Source organism: Gigantopelta aegis, chromosome 4 (assembly GCF_016097555.1).
Source record: "Gigantopelta aegis isolate Gae_Host chromosome 4, Gae_host_genome, whole genome shotgun sequence".
Classification (NCBI taxonomy): domain Eukaryota; kingdom Metazoa; phylum Mollusca; class Gastropoda; order Neomphalida; family Peltospiridae; genus Gigantopelta; species Gigantopelta aegis.
In genome coordinates, this window is record NC_054702.1 from 103,324,711 (window position 1) to 103,351,366 (window position 26,656).

At 37.0% G+C, this 26,656-nt stretch overlaps 2 protein-coding genes across 3 annotated transcripts in view; both read left to right on the plus strand.

Moving 5' to 3' along the window:
• LOC121371638 (transmembrane protein 87A-like) overlaps window positions 1-5,537 on the plus strand; it is a 41,541-nt gene extending 36,004 nt beyond the window's left edge. Inside the window, exons 19-21 of the mRNA XM_041497671.1 lie at window positions 121-191; window positions 611-663; window positions 1,265-5,537. Coding sequence (XP_041353605.1) covers window positions 121-191; window positions 611-663; window positions 1,265-1,337 — 197 coding nt within the window. The 3' untranslated portion in view covers window positions 1,338-5,537. The remainder of the gene's footprint in view (window positions 1-120; window positions 192-610; window positions 664-1,264) is intronic.
• A 4,179-nt stretch (window positions 5,538-9,716) lies between these two features.
• LOC121371639 (NPC intracellular cholesterol transporter 2-like) lies at window positions 9,717-25,770 on the plus strand. Of its 2 annotated transcripts, none has more exons than XM_041497673.1 (4): window positions 9,717-9,938; window positions 22,574-22,681; window positions 23,662-23,831; window positions 25,626-25,770. In XM_041497673.1, the coding sequence occupies exons 1-4, from the start codon at window positions 9,869-9,871 to the stop codon at window positions 25,710-25,712; spliced, it is 435 nt and encodes a 144-aa protein (XP_041353607.1). In that variant the 5' UTR covers window positions 9,717-9,868; the 3' UTR covers window positions 25,713-25,770. The 2 variants fall into 2 exon arrangements, with proteins under 2 accessions (XP_041353607.1, XP_041353606.1); XM_041497672.1 differs by lacking the exon at window positions 9,717-9,938 and adding an exon at window positions 21,124-21,289.
• The last annotated feature ends 886 nt before the right edge of the window (window positions 25,771-26,656 follow it).

Below are 26,656 nucleotides of genomic sequence, written 5' to 3' on the forward strand. Positions count from 1 at the left end.
TTTTTAAGTGGTGGCTTCTTTTGTAGGCCAATATTCTCACTCATGCTTGCTCACTTATTTATGGCTGGGTTTTTTTCTTTATATGTTTTATTTACTAAATACTGATGTTTTACATTTTAGATGGAATGAAACTGCGAGGGGTTAAAGGTCAGGCTAATGGGTCTCCGAGACAAAAAGAAAAATCAAAACCTGTAAGTTTATTCAGACCGTTAAAAAATAATTTAAATAATCCCAAATACACTGTCCTCTCAATTTAATTTTACTATATTACTTTTAGCAATAATAATAGAACATGTGTGCATACTTCAGTATTGTGTAGTCTGGGGTCTGTTTTACAGTAAAGTTTGCAATTGCCCACCACAATCTGCATTGCTGTGGAGGTTGCCGTAGAATTTTTAATTCTCTACAGCACCTTTTGTGCATGAGGACTATATTCAGTTTTTGTGGGGGTTTTCCATGGCATGTATTTGCCTTAGACATTTTTTATTATTATTTGTAGGAGTTGACCAGTGTCTGTTATCTCGTTTGAATTGTTATTAAATTATTGACTGTAAATAGTAGAAAATAAAATAACGCAATATGTATATACAATGAGATTATATTGTTTTAGGACGATGACCTCAAGTGGGTGGAAGAAAACATTCCATCGTCAGTTGCAGACAAGTAAGTTTTATCAACATTATTATTTAGCTTTCAGTTACAAATTCAGTGAGTGATTTGTTCATTTTGTGATTGTAGTTTTACTTTTTGAGAAGCAGTGTGCATATTCCTTGTAGAGTGCTTGTTTAATGCACAGTGGGCTGCAGAATCGGTTTCTTTTAATTCACCCAGTGGCAAGTTTCATGTTCCAGTTAATTATTCATATTTGGAAAATCGAGGAGTGTGGTATGTGCTGTCCTTTGTGGAAATGTGCATGTTAATGAACATATGTTTACATTTCAAATGTGGTAAGTGGTTGAGAAATTATTCACGTAGGATATATAACATAATATATGAGGTATTATTGGAAACATATGTTGGTTATAAAAAGTGACCTGTTGGGCAGTAGTGTTTTGCTAATTGATGCTTCGGATGACATTTCTATAATTGCATGCTGATTGCCTTGGGGTTGTTTTGGCAACACTGTTAATATCACATTAATCAACAACTTGAAAAATGTTTATTCCTTGTTTAATAAGAAGTATTCATGTTTAAAACATATAACTGTAAGATTAATTTTTATAATCAAATTCATTTAATAATTTTTAAATGCTTTATTTTTCAGAGCCTTACCCAGTCTACTTGATTCTGATGAAGAACTCATGAATACCAAATTTGAGATGTCTAAAATGGAATGAAATGTGTTTGTCTTCTTCCAGTGGAAGGTGATGGGATGATGATGAGACCTTGTTAATCCAGACTAGAGTATTTGAGAACTGACAGTGAAAAGGCAAAACAAACATCTCACTCCATAAACTTGTTTATAATTCAGACAATCTGCCTCTAACACCAAACAGTTACTTTCCAAAACAAGGTGGGGAAAAAATAGCAGTGCACTTTATTTGGTTTAAACAATATTAATTTCTGTTAATATTAACATATGGGATTGGTCAACAGGTGTAGCCTATATAGACATTTCTCTACATTATACATTAGAAATAATTTATAACTGGTTAACATGATCAGGTATGAATATCGGCAAAAAGATGGAGACATTTTCAGAAAGAAAGTTCACAGAATGCAAAATAATTTTGCATAGAATTGTTCAGTGTGACAACCTGTCATAGCCAGATCTTTTTTAAAACACCATGTTGTTATTTGTTTTGTCTGCTTTAATTTTGTAATGATTTATGATTCCATTAAAATGCAATTTTTACATATCAATTAATGACCCTGACACTGTTTGGAAAAATTGTTATGTCTGAATTAACAAGGTCTCACTGATACAGCTATAGAATTGAGCTAGCTTGTCACTGAATTTAATTTAATTTATATAATTAAGCTGTTATGTAAGTGAACTTGATTTATGTAATGTAATGGAACTGTTACTCTAAGGATAGAATCTATGCCATGCATACGAGTGATCGTGTAACTGAAATTAATGTCTTGTGAATTAATGATTGTGTTGTAAATATGTTCTCATCTGAATGATAAAATCACTTTATAAGGGTATTTAGGATTTCTCTGTTTGTGTTTTCACTTGTGTGTCTGGGGTTGTTTGTTTTTTTTCAGTTCCCAGCATTCATCTCTCAGAAATAAATGTGGGACACCTTTCTTATTCTGTACATCAGTGTGACAGTTTCTTGTTTTTTATTGTGCCGGTGTGTTGTTAAGCATTCATTTATTTAATTATTCATGTGTGTGAGTGTGTTTCATGATTAATCAGTACTTCACTGATAAACTTTGATATTAATACAGTTAAAATACTTCTCATTCGTCTTCACACACTTGTCACACTGAATTCCTTGACCATTGTCATTTCTGACACTTACATGATGGAGTTAATTTCTTGACCAATTCCATAACTCATACTTATGATTATCACAAGTCATCCACATGATGGCTTTGATACCTAGACCAATCCTACAAATGTTCCTTCTGACATATGACAAGTCACTGGCATAATGGAATCAATTCCGTAACCAGTTCTACAAATGTTCTGATGTATGACAAGTCATTGACACAATGGAGTTGATTCCTGACAATTAGTTTTAAATGTTCTGACATATGAGAAGTCATTGACATGATGGAGTTGATTCCTGACAGTTAGTTTTAAATGTTCTGACATATGACAAGTCATTGACATGATGGAGTTGATTCCTTGACAATTTTAGAAATGTTCTGACATATGACAAGTCATTGACATGATTGAGTCGATTCCTTGACAGTTCTACAAAACATACTTCTGACATTTTACAAGTAATGGACAAGATAGGATTTAATTCAGGAGAGACTAAGACTGAGTATCACTCGGTCTGTGAGACCTAGATCGGTTTTAAAACAAACCTCAAATTTGATTTAAAGTTTTGATGAGTAGATGGGTCCATTGAATGTATTATTACTTTTTCATCACCTACTGTACAGTGTGTATATATTACATCATGTCATATATGAGGGTGCTTTCTTCTTAAAACATATTCTAATCATAGTCATTGTATTATATATGTGATAACTGCATAATGAAAGATACTTGTAAAAATTATATATATATATATATATATATATATATATATATATATATATATATCTCTGTGTGTGTATGTAATGTCTGTATATGTAATACGACTACTTTGTGAAGACTAAATTGCAAACGGAGATGTATCTGATCAGTGGTAATGTCGGACTTCAGTATTCTCAGCATATTAAAATAACTTTTAATAGTACCAATAACTGATTTATTTGTCAGTTATATGTAGCTTGTAAGTTAGCTTGTAAGTTATATGTAGCTTGTAATGTTACAATAATAATAATAATAATAATAAAACTAAAGACAAATTAAACAAATCTTGAATATATTTGGTTCTTTGGATACTTATGTTTGGAAATAATATCTGAAGCTACCCAAATGTAAACAAAATAGTTGTAACCGATAAAAGCAGTGATATATCTATGCATTCAGTTATAATTAAGATACGGGCCAAGAATACCAAGTGATACCGAAGTCCGAAAATTACCGTAATTCGATGTACCTCACTACAAATAAGTTAGATTATGATAGTTTTTGTGGGGACGGTCTTTTTTTAAATGTTGTTTTGTTCCATTCCAACTATCATTGTGTGGTCAGTCAGTATTTTATTTTTATTTAGAAAAACAAGTTCTGTGTATTAAATGAAATATTTAAAGAAAAAAATAAGAGAAGAAAACAAGAGGTTTGTTCCAATCTAACCATCATTATGGTCAATCATTTGGGGGTGTGTGGATGGGGGAGTTGTTTTTCAATGATAATATGGGGGGAGCAAAAGAAAAAATACTTGAAGGAAAATGAGATTGAGCATTTTTTTTATGAGTTAATTGACTAGAGCAAACCTTTTACTTAGAACTTCAAAAAAAATAATTAAATCACCTGGTATCAGTTTGTTTAATGTATGTTAATGAAGTGTTTATCCTCTAACCACCATTTCTATTGACAGAATATGATGACGGATAACGCAGTCATATTTTGCTACTAGCAGGATATGACGTCACATGCATAGCCTACATTACAAAATCACTCATTTGACCTCTAGTTCATTGTACAATGTGGCTGAAATAACAGAAATAATAGCTTTTTCCCCATTAATTTTATGGTCTGCAGAATAAAGAGAATAACTAGTTAATGACATCGGATATCTGCTTATCTTGTTCAGGCGGAATTTCCCATTCTTACCTTCACAGGATAAAGCAGATATTCGACATCATTAACTAGTTATTCTCTATTAAATAATTTTTGTTTATTGTTTATTTATATTAAACATAATGAAGCTGATGTGGTGTTTCGGTGGTGCTGCTGTCACTGGATGCTTTAATAGTAATTTGTATTCTCTATATAACTTGTGTGGAGCTATATGTAGATACTGTGATAATATTGATTATATATTCTGTCAGTTTGTATATTATAGTATTTTAGCAGCCTGTTCATTAATACCAACTGGCACTTTAAGTGCAACTTTGTTATCATTGATCACTTTAAGTTCTTTCATCTTTTTTTAAACATTGCTTGAAAAATATTAAATAATTGTAAGTTAAAAATAATAGGTAATAACCTAAAGAATTGAATTTTAATTCTAAAAGCTTTAGTTATTTGATACCAGTGTTATCAGTTATCAATTTTAAAAATATATATCAGTATATATATTTGTGTGTCGTGGTATGTGCTATCCCATCTGTGAAAAGGTGCGGTAAAAGATTCATTGTTGCTCATCAAAACAAGTAGTCCATGTGGTGACAGTGGGTTTTTCTTTTACAAAATTACTGTCAACACCAAATGCATTAAACAGTGGTCTGGCTCAGTTAAACATTCCTTTCCAAGCTTGCAAAACTATTACATTGTATTTTATCCCACAACATTGTCTTTTAAAAACATTATTTACTATAGCTCTTAAGGCCGTGGTATGTGCTGTGCTGTCCGGTAAAGAGCATATAAAAGATGATAATTGGAAAATGTATCAGGTTTACTCTGAAAACCACTTGCTAGAATTACCACATGTTTGACATCCAATGGCCTGTGATTAATCTATCAAGTTCGGCAGTGGTGTCGTTAAACAAAACAAATTACCGTAGCTATTGTGTCCTGCAACAACATGTTTTCTTAATAACACAAAACCTTCTAAGTAGTCCATCTGTATTAATTTTGATTGAAAACATATTTGATTGCATAAAGAACAAAAGGATTGGGCACAAGTTTGCCATCTTACTAGGCCCTCTCCTATATTAAATACACAGTGATTTAGGTAGCTTGTTTTCTTTTTTGCTCTACTTTGCACCGGCCTCAGTGGCGTCGTGGCAGGCCATCGGTCTACAGGCTGGTAGGTACTGGGTTCAGATCCCAGTCGAGGCATGGGATTTTTAATCCAGATACCAACTCCAAACCCTGAGTGAGTGCTCCGCAAGGCTCAATGGGTAGGTGTAAACCACTTGCACCGACCAGTGATCCATAACTGGTTCAACAAAGGCCATGGTTTGTCTATCCTGCCTGTGGGAAGCGCAAATAAAAGATCCCTTGCTGCTAATCGGAAGAGTAGCCCATGTAGTGGCGACAGCGGGTTTCCTCTCAAAATCTGTGTGGTCCTTAACCATGTCTGACGCCATATAACCATAAATAAAATGTGTTGAGTGTTTCGTTAAATAAAACACTTCTTTCTTTCTTTGCTCTACTTTGCTTAAATTATTTGTTATGATTTACTGTTAGTTCTCTCATAGTGTGATTCATGTGTCGAGGTTTACTGTTTCGTGTATTGTGTGTACGGTATATACACACATACATGGTAGGCATATTCAATTACATGTAAATGATATTTAAGTTTTATGTTATGAAACCGATATTCATTTCTTCAATAGATTATTTAATACTGTTCCTGCATAATAAATGTGCTGCAATAAAATACAAGCCCTTGCAGTATTGCTGTATAGGACAAGTGAACACAAGCCAGGATAGTGCTATCATATGGGGTGTATGAACACTAGATTGGTAATGCTACAGTGTAGAATTGGTGAACACCTCTTAAGTTGCCACATCCAAAAATAGAATTTAGTCAGTCTCTGGTCACACCAAAGTTCCAAAATTGATGCGGCAATGGATTGGGTTTTGTTTTTTTCTTTTTCTTTTAATTTTTTATACTTTCTTTGTTTTGTTTTTGTTTTTGTGGGGTTTGTTTGGGGTTTTTTTTTGGGGGGGGTGGTTGTTAAAAAGCATGGATTGAACAGAAAGGTAGGTACATGTATTTCTATGTCGTCTTAATCTGCCTTGGTACCCTAAATGCTTTTCTTTCTTTGAAAAATAAATGTTGAGACGAAGAGTGAAAATCGAGTGCATACTGATCAGAGATAGCTATATATCTTGTTTGACCTAACACTACTGCAGTATAGCATATATAAAATGTGCTGTGTTTTGCTGCAGTGCATCATCTACAGTGTTTTGGGGTATTTCTTCTGAGGTAATATGAAATGGGCTTTCCAGCACAATCTAGGAACACTTGTTTTGTTGTACTGCAGTATAAAAACGTTGATCATTATTCTGTGTTGTAGTATTTGGTAAAATGTTCTCATCATGTGTTGTACTGTAATATAAAATATACGATTGCTATGTTTTCTTGTATTGTGGTATAGATGTATGTGTTGTACTCTTAATATTAAATGTATAAAAAACAACATCTAGTGTTACACTGTATGGACACTTTCCTGTATAGTATACTGGTAATGTATGCATTATGTAAAAAGAATTCCATGAATATATTGAAACTGGTATTTTTGGTCTTTTGTATTGCCTGGGTTCTGCAGTCTGTGCTGTATATTTACAATTTAATAGTTGGTGTGGCATTTCAGTGGTTTCCTGTTCAGTTCAATAATGATTATGTTCTTTGCTATCATAGTAATCATTCATGTAGCTGTAGCTGTAAATAAGGTTATGTGGAAAGACTTGCTACAAGATATTCCTCCTTTGTAAATTAACAGGTTGGGAGTTAACATTACAAGTTGAAAAAGGATGTTTATACTAAGTTGAAAAAGGATGTTTATACTAAGTATATATGGTAAATTGCTGGACCCAATTTCACTAGACATCGTAAGCGTAGTTTTGCATGTAAAAGTAAATTTACGATATTTTGTGAAATAGGTTCCAGATCCATATTTATACAGAAGTTCCAGTTCCTCAATACTTTAATGATATTCAAATCATATTAATCTAAATTAATGTACATGTATATCATTATGTGTTCAGTTTAAAACTAAAATATGTATATTTTCTTCAAGTTTGTTTTATTTTAATTTTTTTAAATTATTATTTATTATTTTTAAATTATTAATATTATTATTTGTTTGTTTTGTTTTTTGTAAAGAGCCATTATTTCATAAATATTGCTGTTACTCTATTATATAAATTTATAAATAGGTAATGCATAACGGTGACCTAACCCTCTGAAGGTCAGACACTTGAGCATTAAATTTCATTGGGTTCTGTTTATAAAAATTGTGCTGCATTGGATATTGGAGGTATAATATTTCTTTTCCTGTTTCTTTCTTCTTCTTTTTTAGTTTTGTGATAGCACTACATGCAAGTTATTATTTAATTCATAAAAGTTTAAAATATAATATAAAATTATAACTTTAAAATTTTGGAAGTACAGTAATTGCTTGTACAAAATAGTGATTTTTTTTTATTATGTGTGTACATAGTATTTGTTAAAATTATAAACTGTACATTTACTTGTGAGCAAAAGTGTTTATTTTAAATTTCAAGGGAAATGTTTCATATGAATAAAGTACTAGAAATATTTCCGAAATGTTCATTAATTTTGTTTTGTAGGTATATACATACAGCCAAATGTACTGTACAGGCTGAGTGTATAATACTTGTCTGTCGACAAGTCACACCAGTAATCAGTAAGGATCGAACCACTTCAGTGGACCCATTCTGTTTTGTAGGTATATACATACAGCCAAATGTACTGTACAGGCTGAGTGTATAATACTTGTCTGTCGACAAGTCACACCAGTAATCAGTAAGGATCGAACCACTTCAGTGGACCCATTCTGTTTTGTAGGTATATACATACAGCCAAATGTACTGTACAGGCTGAGTGTATAATACTTGTCTGTCGACAAGTCACACCAGTAATCAGTAAGGATCGAACCACTTCAGTGGACCCATTCTGTTTTGTAGGTATATACATACAGCCAAATGTACTGTACAGGCTGAGTGTATAATACTTGTCTGTCGACAAGTCACACCAGTAATCAGTAAGGATCGAACCACTTCAGTGGACCCATTCTGTTTTGGGATTCTCTCCTCCCCCCCCCCCCCCCCCCCCCCCCCCCTAACCAGTGCCTCAAGACTCTTTATGTCAAAGGCTATCCTGTTTATGGGAAAGTGCATATAAAAGATCCCTTGTTGCTAATGGAAAATTGTAGCGGGATTCCTCCATGGAAATTATTTATTTAACGATGCACTCGCTTTGCAATTGTTGCGACGGAGTGTCACGAAGCGTAGCTGAATGTGGGTGCTGTCGGGTTTCTTTCTGTATTAGTGATTAATATGTGGATTTTTTTGTATCACTTAACTCGAAAATGATTGATGTAAAGGTATTTGACGTCAAACATAGGATTGTTGTGGTATTAGAGCGGGACTCGTTGCCTACCGTTTGGTAGTCAGGAATTGCCAAAAAAAGACATAGGTTGGTCTCTGACTGTAATGAGAGCGTGTTTATGTCCAAATGTCCGTCTAGCTCTCTTACAGTCAGAGTACTCGGGCTAGCTGCTTGGTAGTTTCTTCAGTTTTCCTCTCATCGATGACGTCACGGGTTAGCTCATCAATTGTCGACAGTTTCTGGCAAACATCGGAGATCGGCGAAAAAAAACCCCAACCAAGACTGGCACGCTTAACTTAGTCAATAAGGCGAGCGCAGTAGTTGCGTGTTGTGGTTTATGACGGCAAACAATTCATTATGCCGTATATATGATTTTGTGTCCGGTCCACACACAAATATTGAGAGAGGAAACCCGCTGTCTCCACTTCATGGGCTACTCTTTCAGGGATCGTTTATATGCACCATCCCACAGACAGGATAGCACATACCATGGCCTTTGATATACCAGTCGTGGTACACTGGCTGGAGTGAGAAATAACCCAGTGGGCCCACCGACGGGGATCAATTCCAGACCAACCATGCATCAAGCGAACGCTTTACCATTGGGCTACATCCCGCCCCTTCGGGTTTCCTCTAAGACTACGAGGTAAAAAAGTATCGATACCAAATGTTTGACATCATACATATCGGTAAAAAAGTACCAAATGTTTGATATCCAATATCCGATGATTAATATAAATGTGTTCTAGTGGTGTTCAACAAAATAAAACTTTATTTATAACAAATACATGTCAAAAATATTTTTACAAAAATAAAATAAAATAATAAATAAATAAACAAAAAATAAACCAGCGAAATATCACACTTGCAAATTTGAGAAGCACATGTAGGTTTCATTTGTGTCGTCAATTAACGAATACATATCGGTAAAATAAAATAAAATCGTACAAAAACAAAAAGAGTAAAGTTGTCATTTAGAGTATTCCATGTTTATTATTGTAATTTTCACCAAAGAACCTCATTTTACCGAGTGTTACGTATTCGAAATTCTGCTGGCTTTATGTCATTCCTGTCTCTAGAATTTGTTCCAGGTTCAATAATCAGTGGAAATGCGAAACAGAACATCATTTCGCCACCATCTCCGTACATATTCCATTCATTCACCAGCTTCAGCTGAAAGTAAGTATTTGAAATACCAAGATATTTAGAAATAATTATTTGTGAATAAATGTATGAATGTTTAACAACACCCCAGCACGAAGTACCGTTTATTGGGTGTCTAATAAAGGGAAAAAGAGATACTTTAATAATGAAACTGATCGAATGAATTGGCAAAGGAAAGGAAAGGAAATGTTTTATTTAACGAGGCACTCAACACATTTTATTTACGGCTATATAGCGTTGGAGAATTGGCAAAGACTGTCTCGTGTATCGGGTGATATAAAATAAAACAAATAATAATGACAAACGTTGAATAGCGGGAAAAGTATGCAAAGCAGAGCATTAATATTTTTAACAAAGGCAGAGTATTACATTGTGTATTCATAGTTAAATTTTCTTTTGATACATGGATTACTTTTTAAATGACGCGCGATGTAACAGGTAATGTTAAAACAAGAAAATGCTGTAAAAATCTCTCAACATTTTCTCATTTCCCGTACATACTTGTCATACCATTTTCTTTCCACACAGCCCATTTACTAAAAAAGTATATATTTATATTTCCCCCACAACGCTTCATAATTTCCTTTTTATTTGTTTTCGACTGCAACTCTTTGGACTATTCATTGATATGGGACGGCCTCTTATAGAAAGTAGATATATCGGCCGTACGGATAATAGCACTGTAGAAATGTTTTAATGGAAATCTCGACATGTTGGGGGCAAAAAATACCACTTTAGAGAAGTGTGTTTCATCCTGTAACAAAGGACTATATAGCTGTAAGATAAGAAATTGGTGGGCAAAAATCGAAACTCGTTTTTAGTAGTACAGTAGAAGTTAGTACGTGTATATGTTTTCATTGGTATAACATGTTTCGACATTATGTTTTGTACAATGCGCCGTTTTAAAAGTAAGACATCTATAAAAACAATTTATACATTGCATACTTTTTTCCTGCTATTTAAAAAATGGGTAGGGTTGGGGTTTTGGGGTTTTTTTAATCACCCGATACACATGAATAAAGAATATTGATTAAAAATTACTGTGCCTTAGTAACATTTTAATAATATTTTACTTGGAGAGACATGAATAAATGAATGAATAATGAATAAAATAAAAATCAGATACATGGACATTTAATATTTTTGTTTTATGTTGTTTGTTGCTGGTCGTTTTCACAGTAAAATCCTTTAAATATATATCGGCAACATTGCCAATTTGCCGATGGCCCGATACAAAAAATAATTCATATTATTAATTGTAAATTTACCAATGATTATTCTGCTATAATAGTATACTAGTCTTATGATAATAGTAGAAGTAGTAGAAGACAATATTTAATACGGTACTATATCCTCACTGTCCTGGTGGCGGGTAAGTACTGGATTCGCACCCTTGTACCGGCTTCCACCAAGAGTGAATTTAACGGTTCAATTGGGGGAGGTGGGGAGTAAGGTCACTAAACCAAATCCTCTCTCACTAACAACTAACTAACAAAGAAACCATGGCCTGATAGTCAAGAGCGCTAAGATGTGCCCAGAACAACGAATGAAAGAAAGAAAGAAAGAAAGAAAGAAATGTTTTATTTAACGACGCACTCAACACATTTTATTTACGGTTATATTGGCGTCAGACATATGGTTAAGGACCACACAAATTTTGAGAGGAAACCCGCTGTCGCCACTACATGGGCTACTCTTTCCGATTAGCAGCAAGGGATCTTTTATTTGCGCTTCCCACAGGCAGGATAGCACAAACCATGGCCTTTGTTGAACCAGTTAGGGATCACTGGTCGGTGAAAGTGGTTTACACCTACCCATTGAGCCTTGCGGTTAAAATTAATGAATAAGTGAACGAGTGAGTGAAAAAGTGAATGAATGATATAACATTTTATGACTAAAACAGTTAATTTAGCACATGACAGAAACGAATCACATTGATGAGACTGGTGACTGTTAACTGAACATGTGAGTCAAGTAGGCCCCACGTTATATAGTCATTGGCACTCTTCACACACCACCCACGACCAGTGCGTTATGATAGTGCGTTATCAGTGTAGACGTGAGTTATACTGAACTTTAATTTTATTGTGATATTGTACAAGAACAGTTGACTAAACTCGTTTGTGTTGGCTATTAATACAACAAACAGGTCTATCGCCGTGTTGTTTTGTTTTGCTTCACTATGACTCCGACGTTGACATTGACCGACTCTAGAGGCTGTGTTATTTACCCCCCCCCCCCCCCCCCCTCTCTCTCTCTCTCTCTCTGTCTGTCTGTCTGTCTGTCTGTCTGTCTGTCTGTCTCTCTCTCTCTCTCTCTCTCTCTCTCTCTCTCTCTCTCCTCTCTCTCTCTCTCTCTCTCTCTCTCTCTCTGTGTGTGTGTCTCTCTGTGTGTGTGTGTGGTGTGTGTGTTATGTGTCTTATGTGTCATTAATTTTTAACGTAAAATAATGTATCCAAAGGTATGAGCAACAAGTAATGAGTGGGAAGGCCTAAATTAAATTAAATAGATATGAAAACAATTATTGAAATGAATGCATGTGTTCTGACCGATGGGTATGAAGGCTGTATTTTCATCGTGTTTTCATACACGTAGGACGTAGCGGCCGTCACTGGACACTTGATTCCACAGTTCTTACATCCATCTGGGTTGGGCAGTGGGAACGGTATCTTTATATCGTCCACAATGCCGTATATTTTAACAGACAGTTCGTTAGAATTCTCCACTGAAAATAGTCAAATGTATTAATACAATTAAATGCATTTAGTCCTATTTTGATAAGCACGTATTTTACGAAGATAAAAAAGGAGAATAAAGGCTTAGGCTTAGTATATATCTTATGAACGTGTACCTAAAAATCCCTACATTGTACTAACTGGTTTAATGTTTCGCAAACAAAATATAAATATGAACCAAAAGTCATATGTTGTGTTGAAATCCTCAGTTTCCACAAGAACCGTTTAATGATTTGATGTAGAGAACACATTCCTTTTAATACTGTCACTGAATCATATTAATTACAGAGATATCTTATGAATTACAAGTCTCATGCGTTGCAGGGCCATACTATTCATTTGGCAATAGATGGGGAAATGTATCGAGTTGGCCGTAGCACCGATTCCTCATGTACTAATGGATATCAATTCGAAAACAATTTTTCTTCTTCTGTGAATGCATTTAATATGAAAGGCCAAGACGCATTTATTCTTTCTCTCTTTCAGTAATATTTATTTCTGTTCATATTTAAATTACATAAATATATTAACGTCGTGACATGTAGGCGTATGTATTATGGAGAAGGCCTAGAGTAAGTTGTATAACTTGTGCTTAATCCATTTGTTCTTTTTAAAAAGCAACAACAATAGGTTTAAATCAATCAATCAATTTATAAGTTGTGTATTAAATGAATGGATGCTATTTCTTCAAGTGATCAATGCTGCAGAATATGTTTAGGCAAGCTCAAGAAATGTCCTTAATTCCGCGACATTTGTACACATTTCTCAATAATTTCTTGGGAAAACACACGTTTTTTAGCGACGTTTGCAGGAAATTAGGGGGGGGGGGGGGAGAGAGATATTTTAAGTGGGTTCCAGTCACGCTTCTTCGAAAAGTATATTTAAAACAAAAAACAAGAAACACAATTCGCTTTGAACAAGAGTAGGTTGTCTCTCTGTCTGCTCCCCCCACACCCACACCCATCCATTGTTTCAAACTATTTTAGAGAACTGACCTGCATCAAACCACACTGTAATTGTTGCACTGGTGTTGTGTTTGAACTGGCAAGGTTCTTCAAAGCACGGGCTTACATCAACTTTTAGTAACTTGGTCCCAGTACCTGTCGATAATATCAAAAATAGTTTTTTACAGTGATGGTTTTTGAAAATAGTATGCTTACAAAAGATGAAATCGTAATCATATAGGACAAAGCAACATGAACAAGAAACAAGTAACCATGAATTTATATATTGTATATACAATGCATTAATTAGAAATAATTATGTGACTTTTATTACCGATAGTCACAAAACATTCACAGCTGTAGGAAGTGGCGGGGGTAGGGTGCACACACACACACACACACACACACACACACACACACACACACACACACACACCTCTGAAGATATGCATTTCCCAAGTTGAAAAAAAATAAAATATTTAGTTAGCGAAGGGTCCACGGGGGCAATTAGACTCTTCTTTTTTTTTCTTTTTTTTTATTGTATTAAATTTGATAAAATCTGTGTAGATACATACAATATATACATACATACATACAAAAAATTTGTGGATGCCTCAAGAGCTCAGAGCGTATCGTGGTTAGTTTACAAATTTGCGGGCGATTCGGTGCCACAGGTTCGAGTCCCAGCAACGGCATGTGAGGCCAGAAGGGATTTAATTATCCCGTGCCAGTGCGTTAATATATGTGTATGTAACAGTCAACTTCGACATACATACAATACATGTATATAGATATTCATACATATTTGTCAGTGCCAGGTCTGCCCACTGTTTCATGCACGTAAGCGGGATCGACCGCGTAGATTATAGGTCCCATGCTTGTGGCTGATATAAAGAGCATCCTTTTTTTCCAATAGCTCAGAGCGCATCGTGGTTAGTCTACAAATTTGCGGGCGATTCAGGTTTGATTCAGGTTTGAGTCCCAGCAACGGCATGGGACAATTTGTGAGGCCAGAAAGGATTTAATATCTGTGTACATACATACACTATATACATACATACATACATAGTGGGGTCCCCCCACCCAAATAGTGGGTTGCCCCCTCACCCATATAAAATTCTAACTACATCAGTGCTCACCCTAGAGTTGCAGTAATCTCTCGACGCTTATATCGTCTAAGGACACCATTGTTCTATAATGTGGTAAATACCAGTTAAAGGATAGTTTTAAAGTAATAATATGAAAAATAAGCGGTTTTTGTTTTTCGTTGGACTAATGACTAATCATTGTAAAAATTTCAATACACACGTTTAAGAATAAAAATACGGTATTACCCAGGGCCCGCGGAGTGTATTTTAAAGTGAGGGTCTCTGTGACCATACCCTTTAGAGGTGGTTCGGCGACATGCTTTGTTCAAACAATTTTGAATTTCAGGTTTTCAAATATGGCATTTCCAGCATTCTGAAGATAGTAATAGGGAAAACCGGCCTTGGTGGCGTCGTGGTTAAGCCATCGGACATAAGACTGGTAGGTACAGGGTTCGTAGCCCGGTACCGGCTCCACCCAGGTTAGGTGTAAAGCCACTTTCCTGATCTTATCGGAGGCCGGACTCGGGATGGGCGTGTTCGAAACCCTAGTGGTATATGAGCACGTTAAACTAGTTATCTGCCTGCCTGCCTGTCTGCCTATACGGCCACTACACCCCCCCCCCCCTCTCTCTCTCTCTCTCTCTCTCTCTCTCTCTCTCTCTCTCTCTCTCTCTCTCTCTCTCTCTCTCTCTCTCTTTCTCTCTCTCTCCACTAACATTAACAACTAAACCACTGTCCTGGACAGACAGCCCAGATAGCTGAGGTGTGTGCCCAGGACTGCGTACTTGAACCTTAATTGGATATAAGCACGAAAATAAGTTGAAACAAAATGAAATAGAGACAAGTTGGGGGGGGGGGGGGGGGTGTCATGACACCTGTAAAATTTAGCGGGCCTGTTACCAGAATCAATATGCTCGTCTTTTTAATAGGAGGCGGGACGTAGCTCAGGGATAAAGCCCTCACCTGAGTGATTAAGGATCATAAGATCAATCGCCCTTCGTAGACCAGGGACCCACTGCCTCACTCTCCTGTCTATGGAAAACAAACACAAACGAATCCTTGCTGCTGTTCCGTAGTTGTAGCCTGTGCAGTAACAGCGGTATTCTGCTCTCCCGACCCAGACGAAGGGCTGCAATATCCTATAGAAGTGGTCCGAAAAGCCAGTGGGTGGTTATGGGTAATTTTGGCAGGCTTTCATTATGGAACTGTTCAAACACGCATGTCGTGGATGCGACCTCTGACATCTTCACAATTCATTATGTTTTATAGTCGGGTCGATGTAATATACTGGTCTGCTGGTGATTCTGGGTGGAAACACTACTTAAATCTAATACATTTGAATGAATTTTGGAACACTTTGTAGGTGTCTTTTCAAGTTAACTACTGGACAAATACTGCCTCAACCTCTGTAAAAATATTCATTCATTCATTTATAGTTATTTCAGTTCTTATATCATTTAGAGTTCAAGCACGCTGTCCTGAGCACACACCTCAGCTATATGGGCTGTCTGTCCAGAACAGAGGGTTAGTGGTTAGTGAGAGAAGTCGGTATAGTGGCATTTGCTCTGGATGGAAGTCGTTGCCGGGAGACGAAACCAGTACCTACCAGTCCGATAGCTGGTCCACCGGAATAACCTATGATGTTTACATTTTTGGTAATATGATATCTTTTAATTTTAAAGTTTACTACTCTGAAATCGTGGAATATTTATACCTAAGCAAGCATCATTTAGCAACAAGTCTATCATAATTACAGGTTTTTAATTTAGTGTGTCATTGTGACCTTGACACACACGACCTTAAAAGCTTGATAATACTGACTATCTGTTTGGACATCATAGGTTATTCCCTTGAACCCTTCAGCTGTAAACTGCCGATGTGCTGAGGAATTGATGACGTAATACCCATTTCCTTACCACAGTCTTTGTAGTGAATGAGTCTGGCGGCTCCTTCGTGCCTCCCACACCAAGTGAGGAGAGTGACAGAATACCACACGTTCCACCAGTTTGCCATGATCATCAGTTTGATTGTCAGTCTCACAGACGATGGTATTTATACACAACAATTAGCACTAAACTGAACCTGGATTTGCCCTTATCAGACTCATTATGACGTCCAAAATGAGTGCAAGTAAGTCATTGTTCTCGAGTGGTATTTGACGTAAATACTTTAAAATGATTCAGTCGTATAAACAGATAAACATGGATAAACAGATAACTGGTCTTGGCCGTCGTATCGTGACCTTATAACCATCACCGCAGTGACCTGTTCATGGTAACTAGCATCATTTCTAAGCTAGGCTGTAACTGGACTGACTTTTGTAGAAGCAGGAGCGATGGGGTGGACAAAGAGCGTAAACACCAGATGGCGAACTATACAGCCTTGGGCACGGTGTAAAGAATACTGCTCCTGGACATATTCACTGGAGACGTCAGAGTCAGAGATTGGGGGTGGGTGGGGGTGAGTGTGTTTTGGGGTGTGGTTGATGGAAGTGTCTGAACTTTTTCAGAATACGGGCACGCTAAAGGTCACACACACACACACACACACACACACACACACACACACACGAGAGAGAGAGAGGGAGAGAGAGACACACAGACAGACAGACAGAGAGAGAGGAGGAGGAGGAGAGAGAGAGCGACAGAGTCCAGAGAGACCAAGAGAGAGAGAGACAGAGAGAGGGAGAGAGAGAGGACAGAGACAGAGAGACAGAGACAGACAGACAGACAGACAGACAGACAGACAGACAGAGAGGGGGGGGGAGAGGGGGAGAGAACGAGAGAGAGAGAGAGAGAGAGAGAGACAGACAGACAGACAGAGAGAGGGGAGACAGAGAGACAGACAGTGAGAGGAGAGAGAGAGAGAGAAAGAGAGAGAGAGAGAGAGAGAGAGAGGAGAGGAAGAGGAGAGAGAGAGACAGAGAGGGAGGGGAGAGAGACAGACGAAGACAGACAGACATACCGAGAGAGACAGACCGAGAGAGAGATAGACAGAGAGAGAGAGAGAGAGTCTGACAGACAGACAGACAGAGAGAGAGACAGACAGACAGACAGAGAGACAGACAGAGCAGAGAGAGAGAGAGAGAGAGAGAGAGAGAGAGAGAGAGAGAGAGAGAGAAGCAAAGCAAACAACACGGCGATAGACCTGTTTGTTGTATTGATAGCCAACACAAACGAGTTTAGTCAACTGTTCGTGTACAATATCACAATAAAATTAAAGTTCAAAATAACTCACATCTACACTGATAACGCACTGTCATAACGCATTGGCCGTGGGTGGTGTGTCAAGAGTGCCAATGACTATATAACGTGGGGCCTATATAACGTATCGCCGTGAAACCACATACAAAAAAACAAAACCCCAGAGAGAGAGAGACAGAGAGAAAGACAGACACAAAGAGAGAGACAGACAGACAGAGACAGCTAGACAGACAGAGAAAGAGAAACAGACAGCTACAGAGACCAAGAGAAAGAGAGACACACACACACAGAGAGAGAGAGACAGAGACAGAGACAGACACACACGTACAGAGAAACAGACAGCTACAGAGATCAAAAGGGAGAGAGAGAGAGAGAGAGAGAGAGAGAGAGGAGAGAGAGAGAGAGAGAGAGAGAGGAGAGAGAGAGAGAGAGAGAGAGAGAGAGAATATTAATACAGCCTCTAGACTCGGTCAATCGCGACGTCAGAGTTTGATTCCAGAGTGGACTTGCCTAAACCTGTTAAAATTAGGGTCACGTTAGCAAGTTATTCACTCAAACATATATGTTGGCATCCACATGTAGTGGTGATCAGTCTAGTTGTGAACACCGTCCATCTTTTAAATGGGTGAATATTTAATGTGGGTCAAAGGGCCACTATTGGATTGCTCTGACATATTTTGTGTATATTTAATTCTTATAATAAACTAAAGCAGGCAATTAATCATGCAAAGAATATATAATTATACTGTATATACACTCATGTCACCTTAGTCTGCGCGGCACAAAATGATAATATTCTGCATACTCTTGAAGCTCAGTCAGTAGAGCAGTCGCCTGAAGCACTTTGGTCGTAGAATTGAACCCCATGAGCGGATGCATTGCCACCCAAACCCCCTCCCCCGTCCCTGTCAGTGCGCCACGACGGGTATATTATAAGCCGTATAGTACGTGCAATCCTAGCTGTGTGTGGTGAAACTGCATATAAAAGATCCCTCGATACTAATGGGAAATGTATAGTTTGATCTGAACACTACTGTCCACTCTTGTTACCAAGTAACGGGACGGGGGGGGGGGGGGGGGTGCAGACAAGTGGTACGGTGCTCGTAGATAGTGTGGGTCCTGGGATCATTCCACCCAGGTGGACCCATTGTGTTTTCGCCGTCCCAGCCAATGTTCCAGGACTGGCATAATATATTAAATTAATTAATATTAAAGGCCATGATAAAATGCTTTCCTGATCCGGGAAGAAGGAAGCAATATTTAATTACAGTTGTTGGCGCGGGACACATGGTTATAGTTAAGGACCACACAGATGATAGATGAAACCCACTGCCACCACACAATGGGCTAGAATAGTACATGCCACGGCTTTTGTTACACCAGCTGTGGAGCACTGGCTGGAACGATCCGGTCTTGGGAAGCAAATATAAATAACCGCAATATGATGACAGCTGTTTTCCCGTTTTATATACTCTGGACCAAGTGTCGAAGTGACAAATGTTTAACGACATCCCAGCATGAAAAATACATCGGCTGTTGGATGTCAAACTATGGTAATGCAAACAAATAAGGTGATGATCAACATCAATATAAAAATTCAAGATTTAAATAAAAACAGTGTAAAGAACTGTGCAAAAATACAAATACCACAGATAGATACTGACTTTTACTCAAAATTTCAATTTGTGCTGTATTGGCCATTCTCAAAGAGAATGTTACACCCCTGCACCACGGTGAGGTTACAGCACGCGCAGGGGAAAAGGAGACAGTAATATTAGTACATGTAATAACAAGTACCTCAACGTAAATATATAAAACATTATGTTAATTAGGTAGGAGTGTTGTGTGTTTGCCTTTGTTAAGACACTTCACACTATAAACGAACTTTGTTTTTGTCCTCAATTGTAATTAACAATGCTGTATCCATGTCCAAGTCTGTTTATAAAATTTGCAGAACTCGTGAGATAGCTAACCAAGCGGACTTTGGTCTTGGTGAACGTGGACGAATCCACCCAGCATTACAAAGGGTTAACAGTTTATACTTAAAGATGCAATATCGAGTATATTGTCGTATGTTTAAGCATTTGGAATAAATTATTCGGGTTTTTGTTTTCTTCTGAAAAGTAATACGTCATTGTACCACGCTTAGGTTGTTCCCATTGACAAAAGTGTGCAATAAATCTGTATAACAGCAAACGTTTTAAAACACCACCTCACATTGAGCCAAACTTCCTTATTGCGCCATGCAACGTCACTTACGAACTATTGAAGTTGCATTATCACAGCTCCCGCCATTAATATTTATTAGTTTTTGTTATCAAATATAACGGCTATCATGGCCGTAAATGCGAAATGTCTTCCCATAATTCTTTGCAGTCGGTTCAAAAAGAAAAACAGGAGCCCAACATACATTTGAAAGAGTCTGAAAACCACTATCGATTCATATAGGTGTGTGCGTGTACCCGCGTGTGTGTGCGTGTGTAGCCTACGGGCGCGCGCGCGTCGTGTATACATAGTTTTTACATGAAATACACGTGTAGTGATCACCTAATAAAATCGTGTTGATATTATTCGATACCAATAACAGCCTGTTAAAACACCGGCCTTCATGACGCCATGGTTAAGTTATCGAGATTAAAGCTGATAAGAGCTCGTTTCTATTATCGGTACCTGTTCCAACCCAGAGTGAGAACTGAGCTGAGTAATCAAATTATAGTACATGATTACATATATCGAGAGTACTGTCCGAGTCGGTGGTGCTTGAGGTTTGTGGGGAGGATGACCATTTCATCACTTTTGTCCATCTCAGTATTAAAATGACAAAACACAAAAACAAAAACACCTGAATTTAAAATGTCCCGAACTGCTCTTAAATGCACCTACGAATCAGTGTATCAGATCTGAATGCCCCCTAGCTCAGAACTGACCGTAACAACAAACAAAACAAACAAACTATTACGACCATAGGGTCTATTATGTCCCTGGCTTCCCTAAGCATCTTGTGTGACCTTCCATTATAAATACATTATTTATATTTATGGTCCTCTAATCCAAAATTCTTTTATGGGTTTCAATAGACCCTTCAACGTTACAATATAATTTAAAATGAGTACTATTTTTCTTTTGTCCTTCAGTATAGTCATATTATTTCAGATATTTCAGTGGACATGACAAAGGTGCTGCACCCATTCCTTTGAATGTGAACAGCCAGATGACCTAATTGTACTGACCCAACTAATATCTGTCCTCCTGATACGGTTTCGCCATATTTTTTGTTGTGAAAATTACACGCGGTGTACATTCTGAACTGAATGATGATCAAAACAGTAATAATTTGGACGTTTATGGCAGTATGTGTGCTGGATACCGCGCTTGGGACCCAGTTCAAAGACTGCGGTGAGGAAATGTTGGGGTTTGGCTTTGGTTTATGTTTTGTGTTTGTATATGTGGGCGTGCGTATTTTTCTGTTAAGCTGTATCCTAACCGGACGCTAGCGATGCGAGCGATTATTTTAGAAATCACTTATTTCAATTGCTGCATCCTAACCGCACGCGTGCGACTCAGATTTATCTGTCGCTCCGTTAGGATGTGGCGCTTGGAGTCAATGGTTTTTAAAATAATCGCTCGCGGCCGGTTAGGATACAGCTTTACATGGCACCCGTGATGAGTACTGCCAATGCCATCACAGCTGTCAAGTCCGTCACTTCATCTACAACGATGGAAAATGTGCAAGAGTTTCACTGTAATAATAATAATAAAAAACAACACTATTACGACCATTACATGTCGCTGGCTTCCCTAAGTAGCTTGCGGCCTTCCATTTTAAACAGTTAAACATTATTTATATTTATGGTCCTCTAATCCAAAATTCTTTCATGGGTTACAACAGATCCTTCTACTTTACAATACCAAGACATGAAAATGTATACTAACGTCAAATAATTTGGTCAGTGGTGCATAGTATTTAGTAGATATGGCCTCCAAATGTCTACCACAAAACGTTTTCAATGTCCCCAGACATCATAACCGTGACAATAATGGAACAACTTCGTGCCAGAATGATATGGCGTTGTTTGAAGTTTGTATACAATTAATATGTCCTAAGGTATTATTTTGTCCATATTTCAGATATAGATACCGAAACTAAATTGTGAACAAGAATAAACACTGCTTTGTAATAAACATGTAACAATTGAAACTCGACACAGAACTTCCCTGATTGAAGAAGGAAATATTTTATTCAACGACGCACTCAACACATTTTATTTACGATTATAGGGCGTCGGACGTATGGTCACCCGATGTCGCCACTTCATGGGCTACTCATTTCGATTAGTAGCAAGGGATATTTTATATGCACCATCCCACAGACAGGGTAGTACATACCGCAGCCTTTGATATACCAGTCGTGGTGCACTGGCTGGAACGATCCCTGATTGAGTGATATGATTTTGTACAGGGTACACAATTGTCACCAAGGTACCAAGTCATTGTTCTTTAGAAAAAATGGCAATCACATATTCCTCGTGTTACATCTTTGATGGAATTAACCATTTATGCAAAGTAACTGCTTGGAAATAAAGATAAAGATTATGGTGGTGTGCAACCGAAACTTAAGACTATTAGGTTATGTTGTATATGGAGTATTTGTACGTATATGAAATGTATATGTCTTTACAGGTTCGGTGGTTGGCAAAATTGACTCTCTGGACGTGAGCTCGTGCGACCCAGAACCGTGTCAGCTGAAACACAACACCAATACAACAGTGACCATCAAGTTGACTACCAGTAAGCTCTCGGAACTCCTCCACCGAACTCACGAGACAAACATTACCGAGGCCAACAGAGCTAACAATATACATGTAGTCATCATACCTTCAAACACAAACGCGTACTAGACGGTGGCTCAGGAGGCAACTGCACTCCTCCACCCCTCCGCCCGAATTGCTGGAGCAAATCTTCAGATTATAGCACAACCGATGGAGACGTTCGGGAAAAATGGGCTGGCCTGAAACCCTTTCACCATGTATTTCTATCATTCTGCTCAATCAACCAACCATCTGACGCGTGTTTGCACCCAACGAAGGTTTAATCAAGTCTGTCTTAGGTGTATTCTCCGAATTATTCACAATATTACTATTAGGTGCAATCCATGTAAACATGCATATTCTTCTCACAATATTAGGTGCAATCCACGTAAACATGCGTATAGTCATTCATTTGGAACTCTATATAGCTGTTTGGTAATCGTAAAAATATGAATAGAGATATGAATATGAATATCCAGATTCAGTGAAAAAAATTAGTCTGCCTCATTACAAAAATGGGAGAATGTTGAAACAGTAATAGTTTTATTAAGTTGGGCGGGGTTTTTTTCTTCTTCTTTTAATATATATTTATTATCCCCAACACAATCTGATAATGTCTAGGTTGGGGAGCCTCGACGTCACGACCGTTATGTAAAGTTACAGTATATAACTTATGTACTTTTATATTGTAAATGATATACCATTCTGTTACATATAGACAAATCGTAAATACATGTATATTAAAATATTATATTGTTATTGTACGATTTGGGGATTATTAAAAATACATAAAATAATGAGGAGAATGTAAAATGTATGCTTCGAAAAAACCTGCTACTGAAAACAAGCTAGTTTTAGGAAATAAGTTTGATTGCCGTCTTAGTTATTTTAAAATACACAGCCATCTCAGGACTGAGGGAGGGAAAGTTTATGTATGAATTCTTAAGACTGTATTTTCAGATGAGCAAGTGACAGCAGGGAAAACGGTTGTCTATGGAATTATTGATGGATTACCCGTTCCGTTTCCCATACACCCAAACGATGCCTGCAAGAACATGCCTTGTCCAGTGTCGACGGGAGCCACAGTTACCTATCAGAATAAAATATTTATTTTACCATCATACCCAAAGGTAAATAACAGTTTTTTTGTTTCAAGAATTTGATACTTTAATAAAAAATGTCATTTCCAAATTAATGTAAAAACAGTTTAAATTATATAGACTATTATTTAAGATAGTAGGCCCTACAAGATCATGTGTGTCGGAAGATCCCAAGTAAGTAACCTATGTGGCAGAAGACGATTTTCTATCTGAATTAAAGAAAATAATTTATTTAACGACATCACTAGAGCTCACTGATTAATGAATCATCGCCAATCGGCTATTCAATGTCAAACACTTGGTCATTCTGACACGTAGTCATGAGAGGAAACCTGCTACATTCTTCCTAATGTAGCAAGGGATCTTTTATATGTTCTTTCCCACAGACAGGAAAGCACACACCACAGCCTTTGTCCAGTTATGGTGCACTGGGTGGAACGACAAAAGAAAAGTTTAGCAGAATGGATCCACCGAGGTGTTTTGATCCTGTGATGCAAACACCTCAAGCAAGCACTTAACAGATTGAGTTAAATCCCGCCCCACTGGATTAGAGAGACCGTTCCAAGTTTGCTGCCATTGTAAATTTTGCAACGACTAAAATTATACACTGAATACAAATTCTTCTTAGAAATATTAGTGTCTGTATATTAAGAGTGTTTGCATTTTCGACCGTTTGTAAGTAGCCCAAACTTCATTTGATCTCACAATAATTTTGTACATACGAAGTAAAATGTACAGTATTAAAAAATAAAAATAAATGAGTTTGATGTTAATTGCAAACACTACATTTGACCAGAAACATTCATCAACATTTTATGCAAGATTTTTTATTTTTTTATTTTTTTATTTTTTTTTAAATGTCATTAGTTGTTAAAGTCTCAATCGACAGCATCTTTACAGATTTGGGACGGGATGTAGCCCAGCGGTAAAGCATGCACTTGATGCGCGGTCGGTATGTGATCTATTCCCGTCAGTGGACCTGTTGGGCTATTTTTCACTCCAGCCAGTGCACCACAACTGGTATATCAAAGGCCGTGGTATTTGTTATCCTGTCTGTGGGATGGTGCATATAAAAGATCCCTTGCTGCTAATCAAAAATAGCCCATGAAGTGGCGACAGCGGGTTTCCTCTCTCAATATCCGTGTTGTCCTTAACCATATAACCGTAAATAAAGTGTGGAGTGCGTCGTTAAATAAAACATTTCCTTTCCTTTCCTTTACAGATTTAATTTCTAACTTAAATTTTTTAGAAATTTTGCTTTACACGTGTGTAAAGTATTGATTTATAAATTGGACTTGGCTTGTAATGACTTGATAATTGTATTTTAGATTTCAACAAACCAGAACATTATAGAAAGAAAAAAGAAAAATGTTTTATTCAACGACGCACTCAACACATTTTATTTACGGTTATATGGCATCAGACATGTGGTTAAGGACCACACAGAGTTTGAGAGGAAACCCGCTGTCGCCACTACATGGGTTACTCTTTCCGATTAGCAGCAAGGGATCTTTTATTTGCACTTCCCACAGGCAGGATAGCACAAACCATGGCCTTTGTTGAACCAGTTATGGATCACTGGCCAGTGCAAGTGGTTTACACCTACCCATTGAGTCTTGCGGAGCACTCTCAGGGTTTGGAGTCGGTATCTGGATTAAAAATTCCATGCCTCGACTAGGATCCGAACCCAGTACCTACCAGCCTGTTGAACGATGGCCTAACAAAGACCATTATAGTGTCAAGAACCTGCTAAATCACAGAAATAAATGTTTATTTATATACAGCAGCTTGCACTTTTTATCTTTGGCATTGGCCTCTTTTCAGATTAAACTTGTGGTGAAGTGGGAAATCCAGGACCAAAATGGAAAAGATATCATCTGCTTTGCTATTCCAGCTATAATTGTTGACTGAAATATTTAAAAATTAAAATATATACCATTTTAGATGTATAAATACATGCACACACAAACTCGTGTTTATTATTATTATACAATGTATTCTTCACTAGCCAAAACCTACTTGTGACAAATACAAATAAGAAATTATTAAATGTACATCAGCATTCTAGATTAAATATTTGGTGCAGTATCCCAGTTGGATACTAACTTTTCAAAATCTGGTATCCCACCTGAGAATTTAGTATCCCACCTCAATGAACTTCATAAATAACAACTTAATAAACTTGGACAGCACTGATACTTAACTTCACCAGTAAATGACTACTTTCATTGTTTAAGCAAAAAATAAAAATGGATTAAAAAACAAAAAAAACAACAACATATGGTATTCCAGTGGGATACTGGGTTATTGAAGGCTGGTATCCCAAATTAAATTCTGGTATCCCCGGCATATCGGGATACCGTTAATCTCAAACACTGTACATGCATTGTCTATAGTTTTAAATATTATTTATTATGGGTTTTTCCCTCCAGTTTGATTACTAGATAATGGCCCCCTCTTCAAACCGTGAACAAAAAAAACAACAACCCAGGATTGAAATGTTTTCTAAAAGAGAAATGTTTCAACATTTATAAAGAATAAGGAATATACAAATGTATAAGCGAAGGCTGCTCTCTACATTACGACTGGTCCAACTTCTAAATGAAAGAACAAAAAAAAAAGAGGCAGTAAAACATTTTGCTTGACTTGCGTTACCAATAATTAGTGTTTAGTATCAATTAGTAAAACTAAGAATGTATTAGAAATAGAATTGTAATTATTATCTTAATTAGTGAAAGTTTATCATTTCAATACATTATGTTTAAGGGTACAATTTTTCATACTGCAGTGTTCAAATGTTTAATCATTTTTTCTCTGCACATTTAGGTTATGTCCCATCACAAAAGTCAAGTTAT